The sequence below is a fragment of the Amblyraja radiata genome, chromosome 21 (assembly GCF_010909765.2).
Source record: "Amblyraja radiata isolate CabotCenter1 chromosome 21, sAmbRad1.1.pri, whole genome shotgun sequence".
Lineage (NCBI taxonomy): Eukaryota > Metazoa > Chordata > Chondrichthyes > Rajiformes > Rajidae > Amblyraja > Amblyraja radiata.
The window spans coordinates 20,418,033-20,442,862 of NC_045976.1; the positions used below are offsets into that span (position 1 = coordinate 20,418,033).

The 24,830-nt window shown below is 41.9% G+C and overlaps 1 protein-coding gene and 1 long non-coding RNA gene across 4 annotated transcripts in view; one reads left to right on the plus strand and one right to left on the minus strand.

Moving 5' to 3' along the window:
- celsr1 (cadherin EGF LAG seven-pass G-type receptor 1) overlaps positions 1 to 20,552 on the minus strand; it is a 270,069-nt gene extending 249,517 nt beyond the window's left edge. For all 3 annotated transcript variants that reach the window (XM_033039749.1, XM_033039748.1, XM_033039747.1), the window contains exons 1-2: positions 19,524 to 20,552; positions 11,857 to 14,385 (exon numbers count right to left, since the gene is read on the minus strand). In XM_033039749.1, coding sequence (XP_032895640.1) covers positions 11,857 to 14,385; positions 19,524 to 20,520 — 3,526 coding nt within the window. In that variant the 5' untranslated portion in view covers positions 20,521 to 20,552. The remainder of the gene's footprint in view (positions 1 to 11,856; positions 14,386 to 19,523) is intronic.
- LOC116985180 lies at positions 20,539 to 22,025 on the plus strand. The gene is made up of 2 exons (XR_004415216.1): positions 20,539 to 20,653; positions 21,170 to 22,025. It is a non-coding gene; the product is annotated as an uncharacterized LOC116985180 (long non-coding RNA).
- The last annotated feature ends 2,805 nt before the right edge of the window (positions 22,026 to 24,830 follow it).

The window sequence follows — 24,830 nt, forward strand, 5'->3', positions numbered from 1 at the left end:
GTTTGATCTAAGCACGGAGGTTTTTGTATTGAATTTATATGCATCCAGTAAAATCGGAAATTTAAGATGTAATTGAACTCAATGTTTGCTAATGCAGCATGCTCCTGCTGTTGTTCTTCATAATGAAACATAAAACTTTCAGTTTGATAGCTTCACATTCCTAGCTACAGTTTCACTGGTCTTTGGAGCTCTATGCTTTAGCCAACCTCCCCCCAAAGCAGTGCAGTAGAAAATAAGGTTTCGAAGGGGTAAAAAAATCACTTACAAGAAGGCATTCCTTTAACTCACAGTTAACTAAAGAAGGTCCTGATAACTGGAACTTCAGAAAATCTCGACTTAGCAACAGTAGCCCATTCACAGACATGAATATCAGAATTGGGCATCGGATCAGCATATCGAGTGGCAAGCAAGGTTTTCCCAGTGGTGACATCAATATCTACCCAGTGCGTCTCAAATGCAAATGTAAATTCTGTGTGATCTTGGAGTACAATAGAAGAGGAAAAGGTTTTCATATTTATGGTGAACAATGAATTGCAGCATCAAGTTACTTTTATATTTTGAGCAGGTTTCAGGCAAGGCTTGGGTTTATGTTCATTCATGATTTTGCATCTTGTCCCGATCAATTTTTATCAAGTTCAAAGTGACAAACGTGTTTGGGTTTTTCATTTAGACCCACAGGAATGAGACATTCAAGCAGATATAATGGAATGGCCAAGGAACATTAAGAGAATTAATCATTTGTAAGATTTTCTTCATGGAAACTTCCTACAATAATCTGGCCAATTTAATTTTAACGACAGTAATTTGATTGCAATAAAAATTTGCACTCGTGCTGCACACACTTGGCACATCACCCTGAGCACAAACTTCCAAAGTTATACACAACAAAACTTTATACTCAAAACATGGCACTGTAGTTTCCGTTTACTAGTAGAATAATCTATGCAGATATTGATTTAGGATTATGCTGAAAGTAATTTTTCCACATCAGTTAATAATAGCCAACTGAACTGTGACTTCTAAACTTTTACTTCTGTTGAAAAAGCAGAGAGTAAGATTTTAAACAATTTAAAAATGTGTGTGTGTGTGCGTGCGCGCCAGGCGGCACCAGATTTCCATCCTGAATAAGGCAATGCGAGTGAATAAAGCCAGGACTCATGGCCATTCAGATCTCATGAAACCAAGGGTCCAGATACAGCACAGCTGAGGAAGCTCACGCAGCCTCCTTCGTTTCAGTGCAGTCTCTTAAGCTTCATTAATGCCTCTAATTAATTTAACAGAGATCAATGTTGTAAAATAAAATTAAAATTCATTTTTAATTGTATTACATATTTAAATTCATTTCCTCTGTTTCTAAATGTCTCTGATCATTACTGCCCAAAGCCTTTGCACTGTTCACACCCCACTCTGTCACAGCCCAGCAGCAATGGCTGTAGGGTCTGAAGAAGGGTCTCGACTCAAAACGTCACCCATTCCTCCTATCCAGAGATGCTGTCTGACCCGCGGAGTATTTTGTGTCTATCTTCGGCCATTGAGAACTTTTTGGCCACAAATCCTTGTGCAGTTGTGGGCTCCCGTCATGGAACAACCCACACGGTAAACCAGCTCCAGCTTGACCAGGGTTAACAGCCACAAACAGGTGGCACAGTGGTAGAGTTGATACCTTACAGCGCCAGAGACCTGGATTCGATCCTGACTGCGGATGCTGTCTGTATGGAGTTTGTACATTCTCCATGTGACTGCAAGGGTTTTTTCCAGGTGTTTTGTATTACCCCCGCATTGTGAAGACATACAGGTTTGCAGGTTAATTGGCTTTGGTAAAACTGCAAGAGACGCACCATGGAATAGTTTGCATGTTGTTATTTCGAGCCCCCCACTGGGGCCAGGACTTCACTGGAGATGCCATCTTTTGGATAAAACATTAACCCGAGTTTGCTTTGGTTAGAATAGTCACAAAGAATTGTTTGAGAGAGAGATTTTCACAATATCTTATCTGATATTTTTCGACCAATATTACAAAAGAAAAAAGATCAGTATTGTGTTGTGGGTCCCTTTAATCAAGTTGTACAATACTGAAACAGACACTTTAGTCCAATTCATCCATTCTAAACGTGATACCTATTTACTCTAATCCCATGTGCCCGAATTCTTCTGCTTTAAGAACCTGTCCAAATGCCTTTAAATGCTGCAATTGTAACTACCTCCCACTTTCTCAGGCAACTTATAACCCCTTTCTCTATGTGAAAAACCTGCCACTTCAGTTCTCCTTTACATATCTTTCTCTCTCCGCGAGCCTATGCCCTTTAGTCTCGGACTCGCAAACCCAAGATAAGAGTGCAACTATCTTCTCCATTTACGCCCCTCATAATTTGTTCAATCTCAAAAAGACCACCCCTCAGTCTCCTACGCCCCAGTGAAAATAAACCCAGTCTTTCCAATCTCTCCTTACAAATCTTCCATTCAATTTCATTGTACCTCCGTACATGGAACAATATCAAAAGCCTGGGGAATTTCTTCTGCACTCTAATTTCACCACATCTGTCCTGTAGTATGGTGATTAGAATTGTACACATACTCCAAGTGAGGCCTGAGCAACATTTTGTATAGTTGCAATACAGCATTCCCGCTGTATACTCAGTGCCTCAGCCTATGAAAGCAAACATGCCAAATGCCTTCTTCATTACCCGATTGTACCCGTGTTGCCATTTACAGGGAGCTATGAACCTTCTTCCTTCTTTATTTCTGCACTCCTTGAGGTTCCAGCCACTGTTGCATTTCCTTGCATTATAATAGAGACCTCACTTAATAACCTATATCACAGACAGAAGCAATTGGGATGTTCAGCAGACATTAAGTACACACACTTGCACAAAAAGATTGCCAATGGAAGCTCATTTGTCTTTTATCACCTTTACTATGGAAACAATCCCACATATCTACAGGGAGATTCCATAACAATACCACCCAAAACAAATGAAAATGTGTCTGGTTCAAGTAGCTGTAAAGCAAACATAAAATTAAACTGGCACTAATGCCTTAGTGTCAGAATTGAAGTCAGTATAAAATTCCTTTCACATCCGTATATTTGCCCCATTTGTCACTTTTATTGATTCTTCACAAGAGCAAATCAACTTTAAATTCCTTGTCAAGCTTAAATCTGCAAAATCCCCGAGTAACCAGACAACACGATGAATTCCACACCCAACTACCTGCGTTGGATATATCATGTTGGTACTGGTAGAAGTGACCAGCATACAGACCTTACAAAAGTCCAATCTTCCACCAAGAACACCCTCCATCAGGTTGTCTGTCGGGCACTATAATCATGCTAAATGATATAGCCTCAGGGATCTGCATGAACAAGGCACATGTCAAGGGGTGATGGGCATGATGAACATACCTCTGACAACACTCTCATGGTGGACTGTCAGCAGCAATGTATACTACAATTTATCCCTCACCTGCATTATTATTAAGACAGAAGATCAATGCCAGTTCAGCGAGGAGCACGGAGGCGAGGAGCGAGGAGCACGGAAGGCAAATTTGAAATGAAATTACAACCAGGATAAGGTGCAACACAGGATAACAAGAGTGGTGCGCAAAAACAGCAGCGATTGTCAGAGCCAAGCAAGCTCCCAACCAACGCATTAAATCAAGCTTTTCCATCCTCTCACACCTACCATGAATGGTGGTAAACAATTAAACAACTAATGAGAGGTGAAGACACCCAGACCATTCCCTGCCTTCCCTCCATAGGCAGGGCCCAGGTCATGCAGGCTAAAGACAAGACTGAATGTTCAGCCACAAATGGTGAGTGGGCGGCACAGCTGCCACCTCACAATGCCAGAGACCCGCGTTCAATCTTGACCTCGGGTGCTGTCTACATGTGTGGAGTTTGTAAGTTCTCCCTGTGACTTCACGAGTTTCCTCCAGGTGCTCCGGTTTCATGCGTGCTTAACAAGGTCGGGTAATGTCATATCATATGTAATTGTAGCCAAATTCAGCATTTTCACTGTTCAAACACATAATACGTTCATATAATACCAAATAAAACAGTTCATGGCACAAAGTAGACATCTTGGGTGGTGTGCTCTATTTATATTGGCCCATTTCAGGATGTCAATTCCTTTTCACAATAATGAACAAGCATTAATTACAAAAGTTCTGTTAGCCATTTCCAACTCAATAAAGTTGTCTTTATTGTCTAGATTCTGGCACCTTGACAAACAGTACATTTGTCTATTAGCTTTTCAAGATCTTTATCTAAATTCCAGCCAATATACAGTAATAAACTTCTAGTTAGTGTCTTCAGGTTCACAATATCAGTACAAAATCTCTTCTTAAATCAATCTTCTCAATACAATTAGTATGGCAAGTATTATCACAATTTTTCTATTAGGTAACTCGCATTAGCTGACGTATGGCATTTTAATCTAAATATTTATCGGATTCATTCCATCCTTCAGACGGCCCATCTGAGAAGAAAATCTTAACATATCTTCTAACCCATCCTCATTGCTTTAACTGGCAAATCATCAGTTACCATTTTCAATATGAAGATCATTCTTTCACTCCTATCCAATTTTTTTTCTAGTTATCTTGGTAACGTTTCTATGCTAGCAATTCGCTGTAAACTTTGATATCAATAATGTTGACATGCCGAGATAAAAGATTGGCCTGCCTTTACATGCTTATCTCAGCAATTGCTGATTTAACTGATTTAGGACAACGAATTGTGAACAAGGGATTATATAGACAGTGACTTGAGTAAATGATTCCTTATGAGAAACGATGAAACTTTTTACTTAAAAAAAATTCAACGCTAATGCTCAACTTTCAAGGTAAACACAATTTACCTCAGTCTTGATGTCAAGTAACAAGATGCAAATGCATTTGTTTTTAAAAAAATCATCGTCCATCTCAGTAATGATTACAGCTCCTATTCTTTCATTCAAGCATGTCACACCAGTTTCAATGTTTGCGTTGTTTCATAGCAAACTGACAGATCAATTACCAAGATTCGTAAATAAATTACATGTTCTTCGCCATTTTTTGCCTTTCAATGTTAAGTGGTGTAATGGGATCACCACTGCTAGAGCAACAATCTCACAACATACTGAACCAGTTCTGAGAACCGCCTATGTATACCAATGTTTTAAAGGTTCTTTCCGTTTGCAATCCCTTCTATCTTATGGCCAGTTGCAATCCATTTTCACCTCCGTTTAATCCAAGACAAACAACCTCTTTCAGTACAAATGCCCAATGTCGTCTGAATATTTAAAGACATTCTTCTTTTGGTCTGGTGGCTATTAATTTTCACCTTGATTGTGCAATGAGTGCCATTGACCAAATAATAACTTGTCCAATGTCCACAGCGCCTTGTCCGTGACATTTATCCACTCACAATTTCCCACCATGAGTTCTTTTGATAGGTGAAGAGTGATCCTTCTGTTATAATTATCAAAGACTGACTCACTCAGCTGAGCAAATACAAACAACAGATCTAATTTAGTGAAAATATTAGCTCCAACTAATGCTGCATTTCAGTAGAAACAAAGAACTACAGATGCTGATCAATACACAAAAGGACATGACGTGCTGGAGGCGATGTTCCAGGTCAAGATCCTTGTTCAGACTGATTGTAGAGTGGGGGAAGATAGCTGGATAATGGGAGATAGATGTGGGAGAAAGCATGGCAGATAATAGGTCAACCCTCATAGATAAGAGGGTTTTTTGATAGAAATGGTTGGAATAAAGGCCCGCGATGAACACAGTACGAGGTAGGTTTGAAGAATTTTGGATTGTGAACCCAGGGGGAGGAAACTAGCTGGGGTGGGGGGGGGGGGGGGGGAAGGAGAGAATAGGTGAGAGTCAGTCCAGGAGGGGCACAGTGGAGGGAAGAGGAGGCATGGGGGGGGGGGCGCGAGAGGGGAGGGCAGTTGGGGGGTGGGGGTGTAGGATTTGAAGTTGCCTAAAACTGGAGAATTCAAGGTTCATGCGGTTTAATCGCATGTTCAGGTTAAGGATTGCTGTTCATTAGTTCTGCACCTGGATTGTTATAGATACATGCATGATCTTCATATTTTTTGGATGTTTCTCCAATATCACATTCAATCGTCATTTTGAAGCATTCACCGCCATTGCTCAAAATACCAAACGGTTATTACTTGCAAATCTTTTGTTCGGTGAATTTCATAAATTGAAAAAAACTGGGTGAAATGATCTATGGATAGTTTGTGTACTCCCAAGCAAGATGGGCGGTGCATGATACCTTGCAGTAACAAAACAGTTTTGTAAATCTAAGATACACGCCCTAAAAAATAGCTTAAGGTGAAAACGACAAAATCAAACATACATGAATTGTGGATTTATTGTACATAAAACACCTCGTCTAGTGTAAATGTTGACCCAATGTTTGCCTTTTATTGTAGGCCAATTAATATAGCTAGCCACAACCACTGGTAGTTTGATTTGCTGACTATTGTAATGGCCTGAAGCCTGTAATAGTTTTCTTGAATTGATTTAAACTCATTGTACATTGGTGGTACTCGGCTGAACTTTTTTATCCTTGCTCATGATTGAGCAAAGTGTGTACCGTATCGATGTACAAACCATGCTTGCAGATTTCTGTTCATCTTGAGCTGGATTCAATGAGACAAATGACGCACTGGAAACCGCAGAGTGGCCCAAGAACAAAACTACAAATTCCACAGGTTTTATGATGAAAGGGGGTTTGTTCTACAAAACCTTTGAATAAAACATAAATCTTTGTCAGAATAACTCAACTTTCGAAACTGGATATTGCAATTTAAATTGTACAGTGAATGCTGTCTACTGCACTTATGTTTGGGAGCAACTGGAAGTCAACAAAAGGTTTCATTGGCACCTGAATATACCAGTCCCTCTAGCTCTCTGTAATTTGAGACGGCAATAAAATGCACTAAGCACTTGCAAAGAAATCAAACCAGGGGTGAACTTGCAAATGGTGAATGATGTCTTTAAATAGTGCTGATGATTAAAAGGACAGAGGGAGAAAAGGGAGCTGAGAAAGAAAAAAAAAAAAAAAAAGGTCTTTTCAATATGTTCTGACATGTGCAAGGAGCGCTAACTAGAATATTGAGCACTAAAATTCCAGCCCCAACCTCAAATTACCACCACATGCTGATTGTCATCATGGTCTGCCTGCTCTGCAGACTTAGTAATGTAGTTTTAGTTTTGGAGATGCAGCGCAGAAACGGGCCCTTCGGCCCACCTGGTCCAAGCCGACCAACGACCCTGCACATTAACACTACCCTACACCCACTAGGGACAATTTTTACATTTACCAAGCCAATTAACCTACAAACCTATAAGTCTTTGGAGTGTGGGAGGAAACCGAAGAACATGGAGAAAACCCACGCAGGTCATGGGGAGAACGTACAAACTCCGTACAGACAGCACCCGTAGTCGGGATCGAACCCGGGTCTCCGGCGCTGCATTCGCTGTAAGGCAGCAACTCTACCGCTGCGCCACCGTGACAGCCCTAGGAGGCACGACACACTTGCAGAAAATCCCTCGCTCAATTCATCATACAAGTGACCACATTTTGATCCACTGATGATTATTGTAATAGCTAGAATACACGCACAACTAAATCCAATCTTATCCAGCAACCTTTCAGGTTTTGGAAAGGGGATTTTAAACAATAACATGACCAATGAGCCTTCACCATCCTCATGCATCATTATTTCCCAGCATCGATTGTTCAATTACCATTTTTCCTGTTCTGGCCAAAATGCCGTCCATCCTTTCAGTGTGCTGTTTGTTACTCCCAGCTGTCCACTCACACAGCTGCTGCAATGTCAAAAGTTATCTCTGGTATTCTGTACAGCAGCTTCCCAAGTAAGCGTGGAAAATTGCACAGATGATTGTGCCTTTTCATTCTAACTTTCATGTAAAGTTGAAACCTGAATAAACACAGCTAGCGACAGTAGACAGCCATGAATCAACGGCAAAAGCCTGACGCTGCAGGACTTTTGTCAAAAGCACGGGTTGTGAGCAGGAAGTTTTTTATCTACCTTCGATATAAACCAGCATTTGCAGTTCTTTCCTATGCATGGAACACTTTGTCAGGTAATCCAATTAGGACTAAAACGTGGTCACAAGGAACAATTATCTAATTGTGCTCCAGAGAAGCACTTACCAACCCCGAGTGTTTATGTCTCCAATTTATGTCCAATAAAATTAAATCTCCATTGTTGATCATTTACTGTGAAGTTCTCAAACCTAAACACAAAACATAGCCAGTCCGAGGTTCTTCGTATCCTGCAACATATTTCTAAAACATTGTGTACCTCTTCAAAGCATCGGAGAGCACATTTAACGGTTTTCAAACAGAGCCATTGCCATACCCATTACTCCAAATCACATACACTAAATGCACACACGTATATTAATCAAATATGACTCAGAAAGCATTCAATATGAATCATTTCCGTAATCAATATCCAATTATAAACCTTTATTTTCCACTCTCATCAGTAAATATATGCAATTCTGCAATCAAAACACACGGTGATGTATGCATTCATTAGGAGAGAAAGTGATTTGAAAATATGACATTCCAGAGAAGGCAACTAAATTGCAATGTTTACCATCAAGGTGCCAGTGCTCACTCAGGTATTACAATCATGGCAACCAGGCACATTGAAAATGCAAGTTGATGAATCATTGATCTCATTAAGAATTCTGTTGAATATTCATTGCAGAATTAATTTTAACATCATTTGGCCATGCAGCAAAATTGCACGACACACTGGTGGTTAATCCAACACTGGCACTAACATAAATGACAGTGGTAATCTTTGTTGTAACATTGAGAAAACCAGGGAGCAGAAATACCAGAAGTCATTAGATTGAGTTCTATCAGAAAAAAGTCTCTTTACATTTTGATAGTTCCACAACAATGCAAAATATATTTTTACACCTTGTAATTATTTGAAATTGATTCACATTTCAAATGTCAGTGATTTTAGGTTAATCTTTCATTGACAGTGGTTTTCAGAAGGATAAAAAATTGCATGGTTACAATCAAAAAAGTAGACACACAATCACTTTTCGTGGTGTAACAATTCTTTAAATTTTCTGAAAGTTATTCTAATATTTGCAATTTGTGATTGTTAAGATGTGAAACCTGCCTGTCGAGTTAGATGTATAAAGACCCAATGCCATGATTCACGTTAAAGTAAGGGAGCTCACTGCACGATGGCTACTATTCATCCCACAGTAAACCTCAGCAAAGGAAAACAGATATTTATAAAATATTTTTTCTTTCTTTTTGAAAGTTGATAAATATACAGGTTACACAGTGTTTTGCAGTGTAAAGCCCCTGTCCCACATAGGAGACCTAAACAGCAACCTCTGGTGACCTTGCCCACCACCCAAGGTTTCCATGAGGTCACCGGAGGTTATGGTCACTCTCCCTAATGGTCGAAAGTGGTTTCTGCGTGGTCGAGGCTTCATCTAGGTTGCTGCTATTTTTTCATTATGATTAAAACCGGCCTCGACTAAAAATAGGTTGCCGTTTTAAAAATCAATAATTTTTTTGTGGCAGGTCTAGTCGAAGCCGGTTTTCTTCATAGTCGAGGAAGGTTTTCAACATATGCGTGGGAGGTGGTAGGAGGTTGCAGGTCGACCTTGATTTTTTTTTGGGTGGCGGGCAAGGCCACCAGAGGTTGCTGTCTAGGTCTCCTAAGTGGGACAGGGGCTTAAGTATTGTTCATGGATGTTTAAACATCTTGCAATAGAATAGTCTAAAGCCACAAATTATTCCTTGTCACAAGTCATTGCGTTCAAATATCTCTGGGCAGAAATAGAAGAGTAGTACAACTATAAAACAATTCAAACTTGAAACAAATGCATCTTTTACTCCCAATAAAGGATCAGTAAAACTGCATGATACAAAAAAAATAAAAACATATATCTTGAAGTTATTTAGAAAATAAATTCTAAAGTAAAGCTGCAACTAAAGTAATCACAAAACTGACTTCATTTCTTTACTATAGTACTCTTCATTATTAAACCCGCAGGGCCGACCTATGATTGATACTGGGGGAAGTCACCAAAGAACTCAAAGTTCAAGCAAATTCTTTTGATATTCCAGAAGTACAGATTACAATGGGCTCCTTCCTACTCAACCTTGGGGAAAGAATCAGGCTGAATATCATGTGCAACAAAAGACAATCTGTCATTAATGTGTCACTTCAGGACATTAATAAACAATGAAATACATCTGAACTGTAATCGTTGATGCAATTAAGGTCATTAATTTCAACACAAAGCTCTGGCAAACATCAATGTGATAACGACCAGATAACTTGCATCAGCGATGCTGGCTGAGGGTAAAACCTGTTAGGGAAAACACCAGGGATAGCTGCAATGTGCTTCTTTAAAGCAGTGCTGCAGAATCTCATGCCTAACTGAGACACCAGAAATGATCTATAGTTAACATGCAAGTTGAAAGTTGGCACATCAAACTGTAGGCACACCAGTGCTGTAGTGGACCTCTGTGCACAGATTCCTCTGGAATGAACAATGAACCCATGTAGCTCTGACATAGAAGCTAACCTGCTATCAAATGAACCACAGCTGTCTATTCAAACTCATTCAAAAGTGCATGCTTCCAACCTTGCCACAATCCGAGAAGGAATTCTAGCTTTCACACATTATTATATTACCCAGATGGCACTGTCCTGTCTCTTATTATACCAAACTGACAATCAATAAGGGATATAATGTACTTTTACCTGACGAGATAGCCACATGGACTAAATATCATTATCAATGGTATTCAGTTCAATGAAAATTACATTTCTAGCTCCAGGACTTAAAGTATCTGGTCAGTTTATAGCATTCTATGAAAATGGTGGTGGAGATAAAATATTAATGATGATTAGTCACCATTATTTAACGATTACATTTATTTCACTGCAATTCCAGAGAAACGCATCACAAGGAATGATGTAGGGCAGATATGTTAAAGCTACCGGGACATGTTACACTGAGAATAATCCTACTTTTGTCAAACATATCATGATATAATGTACTGTTAGTCAAATGTTAGTGCACTCAGAATCTACTAGTGCTGGAACAAGCTCACTTCTCGAGGAGGACTAACCAATGACAAACAAGACAAAATGTGAATGAAAGAGGACATGAAATTCACACAAGTACCTATCTCATTCTCAAATCAAAAGTGCAGTTAACCTTGGCTGAAAATAATTACATTGTTTCGTCATAATAACTACTCCAAAATGTAGAAAAATATAAATAAAAAGAACTTTCCATATTAGAGAGGGCATCAAACACATTGCAAAATATAGAAATAGACTAAAGCTTTCTTTCATGTGATCACGCAATATGAAAAAGCTGTCAATCCAGTGAAACTGATATTTAATACCACATTTTACTAATCACAATTCAATTTGAACTCAGACATAAACTCTCAATGTCTTTACTGTTGATGATATCTTAAACAGCAGACTTTGTGTTAAAATCTTTGTCAAGAATATTCTAAATAAAGAGATGCTAAGTTATTTTTTTCCTCAAAATGGCTTTCACATTCCAGCATAAATTAAAATGCCATCTACACTACTTCAAACAATGTATAATTATATCAACTGATTTAATTTTAAAATACTGCTTTTTACTGAAGTTGTAATAAAGAATACCTGTGATTAAAGCTACAAGTACAAAGCTATATCAAAATTATACAGAAATTGTAGCATTTTAATCTTTGGTGATTTTCATCCTGTCAAAAGCTCCAAACTTTCACTATACTTTGAACCATTTAAAACAATGCATTTTTTCCCATCTTACCTGTGACAGAGATCTTCAAGTTGGCTTCCAGAGGCCTGTTATTGTCCAAGTTCTGACTCAGCTTTAAGTGTCCAGTATTTTGGTCCAAAATCAAAAGATTAAGCTCATTGCCCTCCACAAATGTGTAAAAAAGACTATCTGATACGTCGGGGTCATAAGCTGGAATCTTCCCGATCACGCCCGAAGGAAAGCTGTTTGACTTATTAGTAACATAGTTGTTAAAAATGATCTCAAAATTGCGAAGCACTGGAGCATTATCGTTTTTATCCACCAGCCGAATGTGAATTGTGGCTCGATTAACCAGAGGTGCTGAGGTTGCCTGGACCACAATAACATATTCAATTTTAGTTTCATAATCCAAATCTGTGAGAGCAATAAGATCCCCAGTAAACATATCCAACTGGAAGACCTCAGGGATGTTTCCTTCCACAATCTGGTACATTATTTGTGCATTTGTTCCCTCGTCAGGGTCTGTTGCTGTTATCCTGGCCACTGATGAGCCAACAGGACTGTTTTCATCTATGTAAATATCAAACTCATCCTTCTCGAAGGCAGGGGCATTGTCATTGACATCGAGCACAGTAATCTGGACATTTACAACTGCTTTAAGTGGAGGGTTACCCTTGTCAACTGCAAAGACCCTCAGGTTGTAAAGTGGTACATTCTCCCTATCCAATTTCCGCCCAGATCGAATAATTCCCGATGAAGGTTCGATGTAGAAATCGCCATCTCCGTCATCACCACCATGGAAGGTGTAAAACACTCGCCCATTGAGACCAGAATCCCTGTCTATGGCCGAAATCTGCAATACACTGGTAGACAAAGGAACATCCTCGTACACGGTGCCCTTGTACAAATCACGCACAAACTGTGGCTTGTTATCATTGGCGTCATTGATCAGGATTTCAACGTATGTTGTATCAGACTTCTGTGGGATCCCATTGTCTCTGGCTGTTATTGCCAATGTGTAAGATGCCAGATCTTCATAATCCAGCTCCATTTGTGTGGTAACAGTTCCCGTGTCGGAGTCAATTTTGAACTGAGGAATGTTGTCCTCCATGATGTAGGTTATCCGAGCATTTTCTCCCGTATCTTCATCAGACGCACTGATTATCACCACTGCTGTGCCAATCGGTTTGTCTTCGTTGATGCTTACAGTATAGTGTGAACTCTGGAACACTGGTCTGTGTGTATTGGCATCGGTGACATTAATGTAGACTTGAACTGTGTCAATCCGAGTCCCATCAGACGCAGTGACTGTAAGAACATACTGCCTTTCCTGCTTGTAATCCAGGGGCAAGGCCAAAGTGATCAGCCCACCACCACTCTGGCTGGTTATTGAAAACCGATTCCTTGTGTTACCGCTAGATATCTGATAGGTGACCACGCTGTTAGCATCCCTGTCAATTGCAGTGACAGTTAACACACTGCTGCCCACAGGTGCATCTTCGTTCAACCGGAGGTTATAAACTCGCTCGGTGAAGGTAGGATTATTGTCGTTTACATCCAGCACAGTGATGCTGATACCAGCTGAGAAAGTCATGGAAGGGATCCCATTATCTCTGGCTTCGACACCAAAAGCATAAAATTCAGTCGTCTCTCTATCCAGTTCCATTGCAATTGTAATCCAGCCTGTATTGTTGCTTATAACAAGTGGGAAATCTGGGGGTGTATCTACCAGTCGGTATTCCAAACGAGCATTGTCCCCGGAGTCGGCATCAATAGCCTGAATATGAATCACTGAATACCCAATAGCCATATTCTCCAACACTGTCGCCTGAAACGGTGTGCTTACAAATATTGGAGCATTGTCATTCACATCAATGACCTGTATCATGACCAAGCCCGTGCTATTGATCAAAGGTGGTCTTCCACCATCCTGTGCTTTAACACGTAGGGTATATTCTCTTGTGGTCTCATAATCTAATGGGTTGATGATATCAATATTTCCATTTAGAGAATCTATATAGAACTGTCCTCTTATATTTCCACTCACGATGCTATAATAAATTACAGCATTGCTACCTTTATCGCGATCAGAAGCTTTGACCTGCAGGATTTTGGTGTTCACTGGTACATCTTCACGCACTTGGACAAAGTACCGCTTCTCACTGAATTGTGGAGAATTGTCGTTCTCATCCTCCACGATAATGTAAACGGTTGCTGTAGCACTCAGAGGGCCCGGGTCTCTCCCTTGATCGTTTGCCTCCACTATTAACTGATATTCAGCCACCCGCTCACGATCTATGACCCCCCTGGTTCTTACAATCCCAGATCTGATGTCAATCTCAAACACAGAATTATTTTCGTGACTGTTGACGATGCGATACAACATGTTTGCATTGGAAGGTGCATCGCTATCAGTCGCTCGGATAGTCAGCACTTCATAGCCGACCTCCACATTCTCCCGAATAACCTCCCTGTACTCAGATAGTTCAAAGAGTGGCACATGGTCATTTCTATCACTGACGGTCACAGTTAGGGTGGCAGCAGTCATTCGGCGCGGAGTTCCATTGTCATAAGCAGTAACTAAAAAAAAAGAAACCAAAATTAAGGTTAAACAGTTCAGAACATAGTCAAAACAAAACACTTTCGTTTTTGAAGGGTCTCAACCCGAAACGTCACCCATTGCCCGTCCCATTGAGATACTCCAGCATGTTGTGTCTTTCTTCGATTTAAACCAGCATCTACAGTTCTTTCCTATATTTAAGATATGGACATATTTGTGTGACTTTGTGGTGCAGCCAAACTTCTGATGCAAACTCAACACCAAAAAGGTCAGGCAATTAAACCATGGTCAGGAATTATCAGTATTACAATCTTCACTTTGAATGGCTCAGGACATATTACCTACGACATTAAAAGCACATCAGCATAGCTAATTGATCAAGCATCAATCAAGATTTTGAAGAAGGGTCCCTGACCCGAAACTTTGACTGGTTTCTCTTGACTGGCTGAGTTCTTCCAGCATTTCTGCTTTTCTCTCACAGTCCAGCACCATTAATTTTTATGATTTCCAACTTTAGTTTAGTTTAGAGATACAGCGCGGAAACAGGCCCTTCGGCCCACCGGGTCCATACTGACCAGCAATCCCCGCACATTAACACTATCCTAGGGACAATTTACATTTATACCAAGCCAAGTCACCTACAAACATGTACGCCTTTGGAGTGTGGGAGGAAACTGAAGATCTCCAAGAAAACCCATGCAGGTCACAGGGAGAACGTACAAATTTAGTACAGACAAGCACCCGTAGTCGGGATTGAACCCGGGTCTGTGGTGCTCTAATCTCTATTGCTGAGTCACCGTGCTGCCCATGTATAAATCAAAGTTTCTCTGTCAATAGATATGTGGCAGTTTCATGAAATTATATTCTCAGTACTATATAGTACTACTGAACATCTGCAGAACACTTCCATCTCACCCCAAGTATAGGGCCAGGCAACATCCTGCTCCCAGGTTTGTATGATGCAAGTGACTGGAATTTTGATGGACAGAAGATCTGTCACAGATCACTAGAATAGCTCTCTCTTCAAATCACTTCCCCGTAGGCAAACTCTTAAACTCCGCTTACCATAGTTTACATTAATACCTGACAAGTATCAGGTTAGCTCAGCATCACTGCAGTACTGAGACCAAGATTTTAGGCTAAAATACACTCATGGAGTTAATCACCTGATGACAAATATAAAATCAGTTCCAAAGGTGACCATGCTTTGAGAGGCGCACATTCTTTCAGACAAGCTGATAAACCAAGGCACCATCTACCTGACAAGGGTAAATTCGAGCAAGGCAGTGTTTTAACACGCTGACCTAGCTTAAAAAGCTTAAATCATTGCATATGATTATTTAGGCGCACATACCGTACGTACACACAACTGAAACAAAAAGCTAAACATTCTCCTTTTAAATGGCTTTCAAACAATACCATATATTTTAGTGCTTCTATACCTTTAACAAAATATTAAGCATACTGAACTGATACCCCTTCTCCTCCCTGTATCCTCATTGATAGGAAATCAAAACTCTTAGCAAATTGATACTCAAAAGCTCAAAACTCTGGCCTCCTTATTTTCATCGGTTCAAACTGAGTTTTGGTATCCTCATGTCACTGTTCCTTTCCATCTACACGCATCAGCTTTCATCTTGGTTTCTCAAATGTTAAATAACCCTGTAAGAACAAGTGTGATTCATATTTCCTAACCTGCCATTAAAAGCCAACAAGAAAAATCAATAGATGCAATATTACATCCAAATAACATGTCTAAATTGACAGTGTTGGAAATAGGTGGAAGAAAGAACAGAGCAGTATTGTGTAAAATGTGCATGTTACTAACTATGAAGATTTTTGGATTACTTTCAATTTAAAGAAAATTATATAGTTCAAAACACCACCCAGAACGAAATAAGTACTTTCACACTCCTCGAGTTAGAAAATATTTCTCAATGTCTCAAGTTATAAAATAGCCTAAAATATCAACTATTGAAATACTCCCTGGGGAGTTTAGTTTGTCTTAGTCTTTACGACAGACTGGAATAACTGTTTTGTTCTACTTTTTGTTTACTCAACTTTATGGAAAGCTCACCTCTCTGGTCAAAGTTGCACATGACAGAGAGGTGACAATCCACACTGATTATCCTCTGCCTTTGTCAATGATTCATTACTTCTGTAATATTGGTAAGCAAAATAGTTCACTCATGTATAGATGCTTGGAACATATTTAAAGCTTTAAAAAGGACAGACAAAATTGTCATATTTTGGGACTGCTGTGCTGAAAGCTTCCTTTCTGGACAAAATCTAATATAATACAACGTAGTGAGAACATATACACAAGGAAAATGTGTTTTGAATTGATCTAACCTGGGTGCAGGCAGCAAAATGAAAGGGTTTCTTCTGTCATTCCCTATTTTTATCTAAATTTGGCAAGTAATTGGCAGAAATTGGTGCCTTTAACTTACTTTACTTAAGCACAAGTTTTTTTTTTTAATGGCATGATCAAAATTTCCATGCATTACCATTCACTGCACCTTCAGGGAAATAAATTATAATCCTCATCCTTCAACACTTGGAAAGTGTAAAAAATGTTCACATTCCATTGTTAGACTGTGATAAATTGATCGCTTTAATGTTTACTACTCCTCTTCAAGCCTCTTCAAGCCTTTTATCTCTGAAAGAGTAAGGAAGGGGGAAGGAAGGAAGGAAGGGAGCCATTCAGCCCATCATGCTGAAGATGAATTCAAACAAACCAACAAGCTTGTCATTTTCTAATGTTTAACCAATGGCCTTCCAAAATGTGTTACTGAATCTCAACATTACACAGAGACACAGTCATCCAAACACCTCTTTGACAAACACATTAAACGGTCCTTCTGTTGCACTTGGAACAACTTTTCATGTATTAGAACCCTTTTAACATCACACACATATTGCACAATATCACCATCAACAACTGCCCTCCCTCCCATCCCTCTCGCCCCCACCTCACCACCACCACCCATTATGATGTTCTCCAAAGAAAAAACACACTGTTTTCCAAATCAATGTTTTTCCATATGGGTGGTCTAGACTATGTACAACTTTCTCGTCAATTTCATCCCTGCCCATCACGATGCACTTAAACCTTCCCAGTAGGACCATAACATCATACATCCACATCCTTCGAACAGTTAACAACAAGCTGACCATTAAAGTGCCAAGACTAATTTTGTGCTTCAAAATTCAACTTTTGTGCACAGCACAATGCAGCGTCTGCAACCTAAGTTGACAAGGCGTGCCACTTCACTTACATTCCATGACTGAATTTTGAACAGTAAAATCCCAAACAAGGAGGGTTCATGCAGTCAGGTTTCCCCCCAAATTAGTACATGCACCAACTTGCATTTGCTGCTACACCTTTAATGAAATAAAAGATCCTGAGGCACTGCAGAGAGTTACCAAACAACTTGACGTTAAGTCACACAAAGAGGATTTATTGAAGCAGGTGACTAAAAGCTTAAGATATAGGTTCAAAGCAGGAGTGAAAAAATTAAAATGTTGCAGGTGCTGAAAATCTGAAATTAAAAATAAAAACTGTTGGACCAGGATAGGCAGCATTTTTGGAGAGATAAACGGAGTTCACATTTTAAGTCAGCAACCTACACATCAACTAAAGCTCTGTTGGATAATGTGTAAATAGGAGTGGACAAACAAAATCTAAAATTTTGAGAGAGAGAGAAAATGATTCTGGAAATGCGAGATTCAAGACGACAACAGCTGATGATCTGAGATTGTTGAAGTTAGAACCGATTCCTGTTATCTGCCAAAGTAGATGAAGTGATGCTGAAACTCCAGTGCGGACTCGATGGGCCGAAGGGTTTGTTTCCGCACTGTATCTCCAAACGAAACTAAACCTTCTCCAGAAGGAATGGTCTGGCAGGGTGGGAGTGACGATTGATCTGGTAGTAGGAGTTTAAATATTCAAAAGATAAGACAATAGATGCAGGAGTAGGCCATTCAGCCCCTCGAGCCAGCACCGCCATTCAATGTGATCATGGCTGATCATCCCCAATCAGTACCCCCCGTTCCTGCCTTCTCCCCATATCCCCTGACTCCACTTTCTTTAAGAGAAGAAACTTCATGGAGAGATCTGAAAACTAGTATCAGAATTGCTTGAACAAGAGCCATTGCAGATTTGGGAGCGCAGGGAGATGGTGAATAGGATAATGTACATTGCCATGTGTGTTGTGTCCTGAATAACTTCAACAGGTCAGCCAGGTGTATATGTAATTAGTAAAACCTAGAGACAACAAAGTCATGTCTTAGGGCATCAAAGTCAGCTGGCATGTCCTGATTCTGTGTTAATTTAATTACTTACAAATTGGCCTGTTCACAGCTCCAGGAAAAGGGCAAAGTGAAGCTGTGAATCTGAACATGATTAATTTTCTGTTATTAGAACATAGGACAGTATAGCACAAGAACAGGCCCTTCGGCCCACTTTGTCGGTGCCCAACGTGATGACAAGACCATCACTCATCAACCTGCACATAACCCAAATTCCTCCATCCACCGCCTATTCTTTGATCATCTATCTCCCCACTTTTAACCAACGTTAGCTCCTCCAGTATCTTTGCTTTTAACAGCGACATTTATTCTCGGGTACAATGTTGCAAGATACTTGTCAGTTTCAGAAGTCAAACATTCCAAAGTAAACATCAGTAAGCCCGACAGTGACCAGTTACCACCATGAGCTCTGTCATCAACTTTAACTTAGTACGAGCTGAGCATTCAGAGACTAACGAGCTAAACGCTCTAAGAAAATGCTAGCGAGAAGGGAGGAATTGTAGATGCTAGTTTACACCGAAGATAGACACAAATGTTGGAGTAACTCAGCGGGGCATCTCTGGAGAGATGGAATGGGTGACGTTTCGGGTCGAGACCCTTCTTGGTGCACTTTCTTTTTGAAGAAGAGTCTCGACCCGAAACGTCGCCCACTCCTTGAGACACAGTTAGACAGGTACATGGATAGGACAGGTTTGGAGGGATACGGACCAAATGCTGTCAGGTGGGACTGGTGTAGCTGGGACATGTTGGCCGGTGTGGGCAAGTTGGGCAGAAGGGCCCGTTTCCACGCTGTATCGCTCTATGATAACCTTTCTCGCAGACACATACACACACACACACAGCTCACCTTTAAATACGTGCGTGTCCTTGGTCTCCCGGTCGAGCGCCTGTGTGGTGCTGACGGCTCCCGTGTCGGGGTCCATCTGGAAGTAGTCGCTAGACCTGCTGTCAAACAGCGCTTCCATGGTGTACTCCAACCGGCCAGCTTCCCCCGGGTCCAGGTCGTTGGCGCTCAGCACGATGACCAGCGTGGCGGCGGGCTCATTCTCGGGCACCGACACCTGGTAGCTGGGCAGCTGGAACTGCGGGCTGCGGTTGGCGCTTCGCTTCAGCCGGAGAGGCCGCTCCTGCCGCCGGCCGCTCACCCTGACGCGGACGAGGAGGGCGCCCAGCCTGCGGGCTGCCGGCAGCCGAGTGCACAACAGGTGGGCGACAGCGGGCCGGGTGTCCGGGCCCACGCACACAGCCCCCGATAGCAGCGTCCCGCCGGAGCCGGGCGGCCGGAGCCGTGAGGCGCTGAGCCCGGTGCAGAGCAGAGTGTCTGGCTGCATGAGAGCGGGTACCAGCTCCCTCACATCGGGCAGCTGCCCCACCGCCAGGCAGCCGTATCCGTGTGCCCCGGACAGGAGGACCACGTCGATGGCAAGGTCGGGCTCCCCGGAGCCCCGTGTAAGGTGCAGCGGCGGCTGTGACCCTTTCCTCTTGTACTTGATGTAGCAGTCCTGTCCGTGTACATAGACGGCGAGGCGGGTCCTCACCACCATGTACCCCCACGGCCTGGCAGCGGCCAGGTGCAGCCACAGGGGCGCCGGGTTGGTGGGCAGCAGCTCGCAGTCCAGCGGCCCGCTCTGCCTCAGCTCCCCGGAGCGGGAGCCCAGCTCCACGCCTCTCCACAGCGGCCCCGGCGTCGCCAGCCGGTCCACCCGGTAGACCCAGCCGGCCGCTCCCAGGGACAGGTTGGCGAGCGGCGACTCCCCAGAGCCCCGTGTGAGGTGCAGCCTGAAGCCGCCCGACAGCGGCGTGTGCAGGAGGAGAGCGAGCAGGAGCCGCCAGCGAAGCGACATGGTGCTGTTGTTACAGTAAACTCTCTGACTGCTAAACTTCCCAGCAACTGCTCATCCCAACAGCCGGCGCCCTCCACCCCCTCACCTGCCAGCGTCTCCTTCACCCAGTCCCGCTGGGGTCCGGCATGGTCAGGTTGGAACCCACACCCTCACTTTCCTTCAGTTTCCCTTCCCCCTTCCAAACCCTCTCCTCTTGTTAACAAATTCCCGCCTTTCTATTCCTTCCCTTCCCCTCCTTTCTACTTTTCTTCCCCCCCCTTTCTACTTTTTTCTTCTCTCCAACCTCCCCCCTCCGTCCGCTTTCCTGCTTTAATTTGGACCCGATTTGATTTCAAGATGGCTCCGCCACTCCTGCGACTCGTTAACATTAAACCTGTTCCCGTTTCCCGGCCGCTCCAAACTTTCCGCGGCGCTGTAACTTCTTCTGTTCGAGAGAGTGAGTGCGCGGAGCGAGAACCAGGAGCGGCCGCGGGCTCCCATCCCCGCGCATCGGCCTCTCTCCTTCCTTCCCTCTCCCTGCTCTCTAACACACTCTCTCGGTAACTCCGGCTCCCTTCTTCCCTCTCTCCCTCCACCCACTCTTCCTCCTTTGCCCGGTCTCCGGTCCTTTCCTGCAACAAGTTCTCTCTCTCTCTCCTCTCTCTCTCAGGTGCGTCCGTCGTTCTGTGCGTAGGATCAGCGCCAGGAGCCGCCGGCTGAAGGTGCACAGTTACACCAGGCGAAAACCTGCAAGGACTTCGTCAAAGAACAGTTGCATAGCGGGACCCGCACACGGGGATGCCAATAACTCCACCGCCACCAAATGGATTAAAAAGACAACACAGTCGCCATGTGACCCACTATCCAACCTCAGGGGAATTATTAACTAACAAGTTGATTTGGCCAAGATGGGTTTGTTTGTTTTTTAAGTGTTTGGGGGAAATAAGAGGCAATCCTGTGCTTGGGATTTAAAAAAACGTAGAGATCCGTTTGTAGTTGTTTTAAAGTAGAGAAATGCAGGTTGTTGTCATGGTGACGCCGAGTTTGAAGAGGGATCCCAGGAGACGGGATGTGGGCGTTTCATTCAGAAACAAAAGCGACAACAGAAAGAGAGACAGTGTGCAACGAACGTTAAGCTGCAGCGACTCCGAGCCAGGGAGCACTTGTTAGCAAAGCAAGCCAGGCAGAAATTACAAGATGTTCGCAGATTGTTTTAGATTAGAACAAAATTCACTTTTGATGATGATTTTTTTTTTCTAAACTCACTTGTAAATTACTTTGGTATAATCTGATCAGCAGGAGAATGATATCTATTGTGTGAAACTTATTTTTTTTTTTTAGTTCTTTTTAAATCTCGTTTCCAATTAAAAAAAACATTTCCGTCTCAATTTGATTTTCTGCGAAAATTGGTACCAAGATCCGGCTACAGTTTATGTCCAGCGATACTACTCTTGGACGTTATTATGCGTAACCATTACATTTGATAAGATTCGTAAGGAAGAAATTAAATTAAAATTCGAACCCCCAAAAAGAGACTTGGGTGCGTCTGCACCTCGCTTGGACTGAACTCCAATGAATATGAATGACTAAAGTATTCATAAAGGAGGGTGTTATGTATTGTTGAGACTCCGTGGTTCCCTTTCTGTTGATCCACACATCCCCCAATCCACCCACCAGACTGAGGCCCTTCGCTGCCCGCCTTTCTTCTGAGAACTGCTCCTCCTAAATCCATATAAAGTGGGCGGAGGACGAGCAGATAATAGGCGCCAACCGTCCTGAAACTATTTATGCGGGATCACCCCTATCATTATTCCGTCAATTTCTTTCAGGTGTATATATACAGCTTGGATAAATGGTCGTTTATCAACGTTGTTTCCTGCTGAAACAATATTTTGTTTTTCACACTTTTGCGATCGTCTAGCCATCATCGGTTGACCTCACAAGTTGGAAAGAAAAGATTATATGAACACGAACTCGTTGCCACCGAATAAATCTTCCAACTCTGTAAGTTTCTGAATAGCGTCGAATCCGAAATAAATGCCTGACTTTGGGAAATGAAGCGATGACAGCGATTGGGGAGTACATTGAGATTAGGTGCAGGCTTTTATTATTTTATCCCGCCTCTCGCCTGGTTCAATGTGTTATTACCTGTCCTTTCATGTCACCGATGTACCAGAGCAGACTTTAAGTGCTGGCGTGATGTATACTGCGTCAGGGTTGGAGTCTGTTATGATTACAACATAACAAATCGACACTCGTGTGGCAGTTCTGATAATGGTATAAGAACAACCATGTCGCTTCGTCCTTATCTAAATGCGTCGCTCGTGGCTGCTAAATATAAAAGTGCCGTCATTGAAACAGCGGGGCCTGTATTTATATAGCGTCTTAAAGGCATCACAGAAAGTGAAGCCCGAGTATCTGACCGAAGGATTGGTCAATGTTTACATTTTAAGCGAGAGGTTCTGGCGATTCCACACCGTGCGACCTCGGTCATCAACCGTGTGGAGCCATTCATTTAGGTATGATAAAACGGCCACAAACAAGCGATGTGAGGCTGAAAGATCTCATAGATAAAGAAGGTGATGCCATGGAAGGATTTGAAGTGAGAATAATTGCTATTCATCACGGGATCAATGTCAGCACATGGAGGTGTCGGCGAATGGACCTGGGATGAGTTAGAAGTCCAGCAGAGTTTTAATTCCATCAAAATTAAGCGGAATAGATCGATGTGGGTAATCCGTGATTCGTACAATTTAGAGGCTTTGAAAAGACATGATTGATGGTTTGATCGGAAAAGAAAGACGAGTCAGTGCCGGGCAATATTTTGGAGGTAGACATCGGTGGACACAGTACAAATACAAATAATAGTGTCAAACTGAATCATTTTGCAGAGGTAGATATATACAACGTTGTATACTGTTTACTGAGTATAAATTGATTTTGTACATCCAAGATTGTTGCTTAATTATTCTAATGATCGCCACTGAGCTTTTGCTTAAATCTCTTCATGCTAATACACCATATTACTAATTAGATCCTGTTTGATCTTCACTGAGTATGCACATTTTTTCCATATCCCTCGATAATTTCACAATATTTATATATATGAAGTCTAACAAGAATCTTATAATGAAGGCTCAGATAGAAAATTGAAGTGGTTTGAATCTCAAGTGCATTTATTGCCTTCAGGCCAACCTCTGTCGTTCATGATACTTCTGCTTACATTGGATAATTTGGATGCTGCCACCATACATATGCAGTGTGTCCAGCTATGTGTAACTCATTGGTCTTTTGTAGAGGCACAAGTTGTAACTGGCACACTTTCCTGCACCAATTAGTGCTTGGATATTCTTGGACAGGTTCCCAGGTGAATCAGAAGTCAATCTTTTTCATTTTTGAAGTATAACTTCTGAAGTCACTTGGATGGTTTTATGATACATTTTTCTGTTGCTGGGTAAGCTTCTGTACTTGGCAACCGTTTAATTTTAGTTTTGGAAGTGCAAAAAAAAAAATGAAGCTGACCATAACTATTCATCTGACTGCTCGATTTATTTTAACATATTATCCCCCCCCCCCCCCCCTCTACCCACAGCACAGTTTCAAAATTACTTATGTTGTTTAACCTCCCATGCTATCATGGTCTCCACTATTTTTATTTCAAAGGTTTAGCACTTGCAAATGTCATCTGTATGCATATGCAGTTCGAGTCATAGAGTGATACAGCGTGGAAACAGACCCTTCGGTCCAACTTGCCCACACTGGTCAACATGTCCCAGCTAGACTAGTCTCATCTGCCTGCGTTTGGTCCATATCTCTCCAAACCTGTCCTATCCATGAACTTGCCTGTTTCTTAAACGTCGGGATAGTACCAGCCTCAACTACCTCATCTGGCAGCTTGTTCCAAACACCCACCACCCTTTGTGTGGAAAAAGTTACCGCTCAGATTCCTATTAAATCTTTTCCCTTCACCTGAAACCTATGAGTTTACGCCACTTATCAGTGACACACAAAAAAACAAGAGAACTGTTGACTTTAGATAAAATGGGTGTTATAAAGCTCAATTATTCCAGATCTTGATTTTAATTAAAGTTTCTTTATTTTACTTCTGGAATGGGCTAAAAGCAAGAAAATCACCGCAAATCAAAATGAGTACGGGACAACGCAGGTTGAAAATTAATCGGTTGTAATATAGCTGTGTGCAGTATGGAGGCGGCGGACTGACAACATGTGGAATCGCGAGGCGGAGAAAGGAGGAAGGTTTGCACAATATTATAAAATAGTACGTGCAGGTGCGCTCTGTAAAGCATCTATACACTGCCACAGGTGGACAA